Source organism: Nicotiana tomentosiformis, chromosome 10 (genome assembly GCF_000390325.3).
Source record: "Nicotiana tomentosiformis chromosome 10, ASM39032v3, whole genome shotgun sequence".
Classification (NCBI taxonomy): domain Eukaryota; kingdom Viridiplantae; phylum Streptophyta; class Magnoliopsida; order Solanales; family Solanaceae; genus Nicotiana; species Nicotiana tomentosiformis.
Window position 1 is genome coordinate 1,437,015 of NC_090821.1, and position 8,302 is coordinate 1,445,316.

At 34.2% G+C, this 8,302-nt stretch overlaps 1 protein-coding gene across 1 annotated transcript; it reads left to right on the forward strand.

Annotated features, from left to right (window-relative positions):
- Positions 1 to 252: 252 nt before the first annotated feature.
- Positions 253 to 4,858, forward strand: LOC104120248 (NADH dehydrogenase [ubiquinone] 1 alpha subcomplex subunit 1). Its single transcript, XM_009631984.4, has 3 exons — positions 253 to 449; positions 557 to 675; positions 4,461 to 4,858. Exons 1-2 carry the CDS (start codon positions 342 to 344, stop codon positions 653 to 655), a joined length of 207 nt encoding a protein of 68 aa, XP_009630279.1. The 5' UTR covers positions 253 to 341; the 3' UTR covers positions 656 to 675; positions 4,461 to 4,858.
- The last annotated feature ends 3,444 nt before the right edge of the window (positions 4,859 to 8,302 follow it).

Below are 8,302 nucleotides of genomic sequence, written 5' to 3' on the forward strand. Positions count from 1 at the left end.
TTATTCAAAAAGGTGGAAGGAGGGCTTTATTGTACCAAATTCAATACTTCAGTGGTACTTTAGGCCCTTTTTCGTTTAAAAAATATAATTTTGACCCAAAAAAATTTTGACAGGCTATTTGTGTAACAATCCCTTTTTAGAGAGAGACTAGGCCAGGCCTATCAAGCAGATACAAAATGGGCCTGGACCAAGTAATGGCCCAGTTTGACCAGTGAGAGTGAGTAGAGGATTATTGCACAAAGTGTCAGCTTCCATCTTCTCAATAGTATCTACTGGAAATCAATCAAACCTGCGATAAAGGAAAAAAGAACGAGAGAATAGAACAAACGAACGAAGGGAAGATGAGTTTGAGGTGGTTAGAAGCAATGCTTCCACTTGGAATCATAGCTGGTATGCTTTGTGTTATGGGAAATGCTCAGTATTTCATCCACAAAGCTGCCCATGGCCGGGTAATTCCCCTTTTCCCAGATCTAAGATTTGACCTTTTTTCCAGCATATTTTGTGACCTATTTGTATATTTTTCTGTTAAATTCATAATTTGGGTTTAAATTTGCAGCCGAAGCACATTGGGAATGACGTGTGGGACGTGGCAATGGAAAGGCGGGACAAGAAGATTATGGAGATCCTTGCTTCTCCTTCTTCTTCGTCGTCTTAGGCTCCGTTCCTCTTTATAAGGTACTTTAATCAGCTGCAGTTTCACCTTTTCATAATCTTCGGATGCTAATTTAGGAGATTTCTTGTTGTTTGCGAGACAATTTTAGGGTTACTTTTCTGTTTTGTTAATTGGTCATCAAATTTCTATGCTTTGGATTAGGTGTTGATATAAGGTGACCTTTGATGATGGAATTTCGTGCTTCAGCTTGATTATGAGAGCATCATAAGTGATTAATTGGATGGATACACCAATCTAAAAGTTGAAAGTTCAGCTTTAATTATTCTTTTTTCATTCTAACCAGTGTCATTTTTTTAAATAGGCCTTATATAACGTGTTGTCCCTATTAGCTCGTGCTGTATCTTCATTAGTCCATCCGTTACCTCCCACCCCATCACATGTACGGGTAACTATCCGATGATGGGAAAAAATAACCTAACGGTTTCTGCCTCGAGTAGGATTTAAACTTTGGTCTCTCATGGTTTTTGTTTTAGTCATTGATCGCTAGGTCACACCCTTGGGTGCTTATAAATAGCAGAGTAGTCAAAAGCGAAAAGCACAATTAAAGCGTGGGCTTTAGTGAAGAAATGCGCCAATAAAGAAAAATAAAAATAATAATATATTGGGAAAAAATGTAACTATAAACACAATCAATAGTTATTTTGACAAAGAATGAAAAAACTATAAAAATGAGCTATATATATGGTGGTGTGCCCTTAAAGAGAAAATCTATTGGTGAAGGTGCACATGTCTTAGCACCTTGACGCGTACACCAAAGCACCAATTAAGTGAGGTGAAGCATTCAACCTGAGCTTCACCGAGCTTTAGGGCTTAAGCGCTCTTTAAGTGAACCTTTAACAGCACTGATGAATAGACCTACTATTCCTCCAATATTCCGAAAACTTTCCTTGATTGTGCTTTATCTTTGGCAAAATGAGCTTTTTCGATTCAGCTGCTGCTGTGGGCCTGTTTGTATTGTGGAAAGTGGTTGACAGTCATGGAACTCTTAGAATGTCTTGGCCTATCATGCAACTGCTTGCTAAATTAGATGACAAATTAATCATAACATAAATAAGCGACCGTCTTAAGAGTGGTATCTGGAATCACTGGGATTAGTAGTCATGGTAAAATAAGAAAACATTGTATATAAACACATAAACAAGGGTTATGACATGCTTCCACATACTGATGCATTCTCAAATTTTGGACATTCTGGTTAACTTATGTTTTCACTAGTATAAGAGTTTTTAGGATCGTAGAGGAAAATTAAATTTTTATGCTTTACTGGTAGGTGGTGACTGCCCAATTTTGACAATTAATTAATTTGTAATGGTACTGCAGAAAATGGCAATTAAATTTGTCCATAACAGGCACAAAAGCGTGTGAAAGCTTTGTTATTTCATCTTACTAGAGATTCTAAGTGCAAAACTGAACAGCTTAGACGAGATCATTATCAAAATGAAGAACTATATTGAGGCCTATTTCTACTATCAACTACAACACCTGTATGTTATTATTTTTGGTTGAGAAAAAGTGGTGACATCTAAATCTTGGTGGAGTACAAGAGCAATATTTGAAGGTTAGTGTTGACAGGCACCCGAGCAAGTATAGCTTGCATCTAATCAATCAGTTTGGGGTTTCGGAAAAATAAGGTAGTACTAGGAGCGTAAGTTTATTCTCATCACGATTTTGCAATTTCAGTATAAAGATTAGTGCTTCTTTAGCCTCAGCTTGAAAAGCAATAGTTTCCACAGTATGAGGATAAACATTGTGTAGGTTAATCATAAACGATCTTCTATTCCCACGCGATTTCTCATTCACCCAAAAGCCATCAGATTTATCAAATTTTCAAATTATATTCTTGCCTATGCCCTATGTCAACATTGCGTAGGTTAATCATAAACAGTCTTCTATTCCCATGTGATTTCTCATTCACCCAAAAGCCATTAGATTTATCAAATTTAAAATTATATTTTTGCCTAGTCATAACACTTGGTATTCAGCAATGGTGGATTTTGTAATAGTTGAGAAAGAACTGCTTAGTGGGTTTTATAATAATACTGTCTTCCTACTTTCTAACAATTAGGATACCCCTTAGCTGGTATAAGGAATCTAGATTGTCAATGTCCTCTTGTTGTCTTAACGTTCATTAAATGAATGTCTGACTAGCCCTCTCATGAATGAAGAATGCAGATTTACTGGGTGGTGGATTTAGATGGATGAGATGTCTATTTCTCACTTGCACTATGGTGCTGATACTATCCTTTTCATCTTTGCCGATGTTGATGGGTTAATGTTGACCAACTAAACTGTTTAGCCTTTAGGCTTTCTCCAATATTAAAAGGACTAACATTGACTCGTCCATCAATTTTGATTATAGGGATTTATGTGGCACTTATAGTGGGCCTGATTCGTTTTAGGGTAATTTATGGGGTTATCAAAACTTGATTTCTTTTTGGCATCTAGTAGTTTATAAAATCTGTGGAAGTGCTAATTTATGTGGTGTCTTTTCTTCTTTGAGGCGGTTTGGGCGAGTGTTTAGAACCAAACTCAAGAAAGACTCCTTGTTTGGCCTTCCTCTATGCTACTTGTGTCTTTTTAGGTTTTCGAATACGGTTAGAAACCTTTGAAGATTCAGTGCTTAAATGGTAAGTTATTCTACAAAAATCGTGATTAAAAGCCTTTCAAGATCGGGTGCATAATTGGTGAGATATTCTACAAAATGAGTCAATAAAATTTTGAGAGATGGATCTAGTAGGTTGGTATTTAGTAAACAAACCTAAAGAGGAAGGAGTTTTGAACAAAGTTAGAATAGTTGGATGCGATTCTTGCACCAATGTCTTTATTCAAGTCTTATTAGTTCAGTTTCTGGTGATGTCAGGCTTTTGTGACACCTAGTTATTAATATGGCCTCTTACTGAATCATCTGATTGTCTATGTTGTCTGGCAATCACACTGATATTATAAATTCCTTCATCATCTTCAGTACATGCTATCACTTTGTACTTCCATTTCTCATCAATGGTATAAAGGTTGTAGACCTTGCAATTCAGGCAAATGCCAGGTCTACTGACAAATTTCCCATGTTGTTGAAGATAGAATCTGGAGGGGGTTTGAGTAGTTTCATTTTTGAATTGCTCTTAGCTTTATTCATTTCCAACTCTTTCAGTTTCCAAGCTTCTTTATCAATTTCAGAATTTTCTTTCAAGTACTATAAGCTTCATTTGGTATTGAAATCTTCGATTGACATTTGTTCATTGTGACATTCTTGTGAATCCACTTAAATTGATTGTGAGCCCTTTGCAAAGGCAATAAGCTGAGTCAAGGTGCACTGACTATCTGTTCTGGCTGCCTTGCCCCATTTCACCAAAAAATATAAGCCTAAACCCCCTACCATAGTTATCTCACAAAGACAATTCGACTCTTTGATTAATAAAATGGTGCATCAATATTTAATCACTCCATTAAGAAAGCTATTGAAGACAATTTATCCATAAAAAGGAAAGAAACTATGAAATACAAACTCTTCTTTAGTATTTTCTTATTTGTTGCCAATGAAAAAGACAGATTTTATAAGCTGCCAATGCATGTAACCTGTTTAATTTTACGTATTAGTCATGCGTATCTTCAAGGTCATTGTCATGCTGGTTTGTATTTTGACTTTTCTGGATTGCATTATCATGCTAGAATTTGAGGTGGCTCTTTTCATAGTTGTAAAATAATTGGCAAGAATGAACGTCGCATTTTAGGATGTATTGATGTGTATCAAACTTATACTTATATTATACATTGTCTTTTGGCATTGCAGGAAATATGTGTTTGGGAATAAAAGTCTTTGATGCTTCTCCTTGGTTGAGATCGTGTGCAAAGTACTTTAGTATCGTCTTTCTTCTTTCTCCTGGTGATGGGTTTTTCATGGCCTATGAGCTTTATAAAATGAATGTTATTCAGAATACCCTGGTTTGGAGGTTCAGATTGTTGTGAAATACTCAAGTCCAGCTTTTGAGTCTAGTGTGGTTGTTGGTCTATATTTGGAGTTTTGTGGAATTATCACTAGTATTCATGGACCCACTTAAAAAGAGGGATTTGGCTGGAACTTCTTTTTATACAACCAAAAGTGCTGAAATTAGTATCTGGACACTTTTGTAGAATGCATCCTGAGATATGTTCTGAAACCAATAATGAAACGGTGAATATTTTAGATAATTGAGGGAGACGAAGGTAGTTAATGGAACTTTTCATTAACAGGATGTATAATGCATGCTAAAGATATGTTATTAGATGAACAAAGATAAGGTGAAAATTTTGCACTCACGAGTGTGGCTTAATGGTCAGTGAAGTGGCCATAAACCTTAGATATCAAGGTTTAAATTCCGGCAAAAAAAAGGAAAAAATACTAGGTGATTTTTTCCTATCTGCCTAAGTTTTTGGTGGCAGAATGCGGTGCTTATTCTGGTGGGAGGTAGCAGCTGAACTGATGCCTAAGTTCGTTAGTTTGCCTACAGTTTGTTAGTTTTTGGTCTTCTGGGCTGAATGGTCAGTTTCCAATCATCTAATACAAAAGTCCTAATTATAGTATGCCTCTGCCTTTTCCTACTTTTACGCTTGTAAGTAGGGTTGTTCATGATTCGGTTTGGTTTGTTTATCATCATAATCAAATCAAACCGACTAAATTGATTGGTTTAGGTTCGGTTTTGCCGATTATTTTGGTCACATCAAATATAGATTTAATCTCACTGTTAAAGATATAAATAATCAATGTCAGTATGTTTTATAGTAGTTAACGAATTGACGATGATCTATATTTGAAATTTCCTTATGGAAGAAATGTTACTGTAGCACATGATAATAATTTCTTCTATCTAACAATAATCTTTCAGTTATATATAAATTTTTCTGTAAACACATGATAATAATTTCTTTTATCTAACAATAATCTTTCAGTCATATATACTTTCAGCCTTATAAGGTTGGAATTACACTGGATTTGATGTTGTTATTGCTTATAAAGGCTGAATACATATGTGGCCCCTCAAATTTACCCTAACTAGTCAAGTCATCCGTGCTTTGCGCGGTCATTAAAAAAAATAATAGATTATTGTATGATCTTGTTATAAACTTAATCGATATAGGATTTTCATATATTGACTCATAATATTTCCCCCGTTAACTCCAAAACTCACAATATCATCAATTTCAAAATTTATTTGCGCATTTCACTCACTCCCAAATAGATTAAAAACCACTTAGCAAAATACATTAAAAGAAAAAGAATCAAACCTCATTTTGTCACAATCTTGAAAAATATTATCATCTAATCTACATCTTATCATAAAAGACTAAACATGCGAATATCAACCAATATTGCAAAACATAACCTCAATTTCTTCAAGAGGAAAAGCTTTATGCTCAAAAGGCGTGGTAATAGAAATACATCCAGAGGCGGATGCAGCATACTAGCTACGGGTTCAACTGAATCCATAACTTTCGACACGGAGTAAAAATTTATATGTAAAAATTTATTAAAATTACAAAAATAGTAGATATGAACCCATAACTTTAAAAATATAATGGGTTCAATGTTAAAAATCTTAAAATTGAACCCATGGGATTTAAATTCTAGATCCGCCTCTGAATACATCCCTTCTTAAACCAAGTTGTTGCTTTCAAATTTGAGTGGCTTCCTCCTCTTAACTTTTTACGAGAATATTATTAATTCTCATAAGCACTCTCTCTCTTTGTGATTCATCAGTATTTTTACTGTATGCAAACGTTTAGAGAGCATATAATTCAATAGATAACAGAATGCATAATTATTCTAAATGAAACAGACTTCTATAAAGAATAAGAAGTACAATATTGCTTTGGAATAAAAAGTGTATTTTGCTAAGTGTTTTTCAATCTATTTTGTTGAACGATCTCAAGGAACTCGTTTGAACTTCTCTTTCCTTGGTTTAGGTGATGCAGAAAATTAGAAATAAATTCAGTTCTTCTGCCAACACTACAAAAATTAGGAGAAGAATGGCATCAACTAAAGTTTGAAATAGGGATGGATAAGAATTATTCAAAAATTTATTACTTCCATCCTATGTGAGCCTTGTAATTGTAAATAGTGCTCAGCGAAACCAAATCTGCTACTGGATGGGTGTCCTGCTAACTATTCTCATCTCTATTTCTCTGTGGTTTATCCTTGTATTTTCCTAGCTTAGAAAACATTTTCCTGCAACAAAAATAACACGTGAAAGCAAGAGTTAGAAGTTACATCTAATAATATGTTTAGTTGGACATGTTTCAGCCACATCTACACATACAGTAGGATTAAGGTCGTGAAAAAGTTTATAGAAAACCATAATTAGTGTGGGAATATTGCGAATACAATTTTGCTCATTCTATTCAAAACGGCAAAAGTGTAGTTTAACTTTAGTTGCACAAATAAAAACACCTTAGACTTAAGAGAAACTTTTGCTAATTTATGCTTAATAAACCAGAATTCTAGGGGGGGATTTTACGAACAATTTTCAAGAATAGTTAGTAGTGCAACCCTCACCCCAGGAAAAGACAATTATAATAGTTGAACATAACCGTTCAATGCCCAAAACAAAGTTCAAGGGAAGGACCGAGTTATGAAAATTATAAACAAAGGAAAAATATTTTAGGAAAATGAAAAAAACCACTTTTAATAAAGTTGAATATGTCCAAAGAGCAATGATCCTTCTCTTCTATTTCATTATGTATTGCCGGTTCTGTGGAGTGATTCGGACCTAGGAGGATTAGTTTTCTATTGATAGGGTAATGTCCAACATTAGTGGTCATCCTTCTTAGTTCTTACCCACTGCAAAAAGTTGAATCACAAAAAATAGAACTTTACCAAAATGAATGAAGTTAACACGTGTGACTGAATATAAGCAACAGTTGCAACATTAAAAAGAAATTACTACTCTCTGCTTGTAAACAAAACATTTGTCATTTAACTCTAAGAATAGCTATTTCGGTGTGACAAAAAATAAGAACAATTTGTGATACAAACAAAATATTCTAACACATTAATGGAAGAAGCTGTTATATTCTATTGATAACAAAATATATTAATTAACTCTAAGAGATATATCTGTAAGCTGCACCTTAGAATCAAAGAATAGAATGATTCGGGATATAAAATAATGATTTATACATGAAATTTTTACTCTGGCAATATGATTCTCAAAAGTTGTCAGCAACATACTTCTTTCAATTTTCGCATAAGAATCAGACATCAGACATGAACCAAAGCAGAGTACTCATAATACTACACGGAATGAAGTCGACCAGAAAACTCAAGGCAGAACGCCTAAATTATTTCAACAACGACATCACATGCCATATCCCCAAACCAAACTGTCACTCGATCATTGATATATATATGTACATCCATACAAAAATTGGCCAATCTGTTATAAAACAATAAAAGAAAAAGAAGAGTATTGCAGAGAAAAGTAGAGAGAGAAAATTCTTATTGATTTGGGATTAATTACAATAGAATATAATTTCTCTATTTATAGGGAAAAAGTGACTTAGCAACAAAGTAACAAACCCTAAAATCTCTCTAAAATATAGACATTCACCTTAAATATAATTCTATTTATAGCACTCCCCCTTGAATATCTATTCAAC

Bases quoted from the DNA above. Each gene is read 5' to 3' on its own strand.
- LOC104120248 (XM_009631984.4), top strand. From the start codon at position 342: ATGAGTTTGAGGTGGTTAGAAGCAATGCTTCCACTTGGAATCATAGCT. The intron at 450-556 runs GTAATTCCCCTT...TTAAATTTGCAG, and splicing joins ACAAAGCTGCCCATGGCCGG to CCGAAGCACATTGGGAATGA.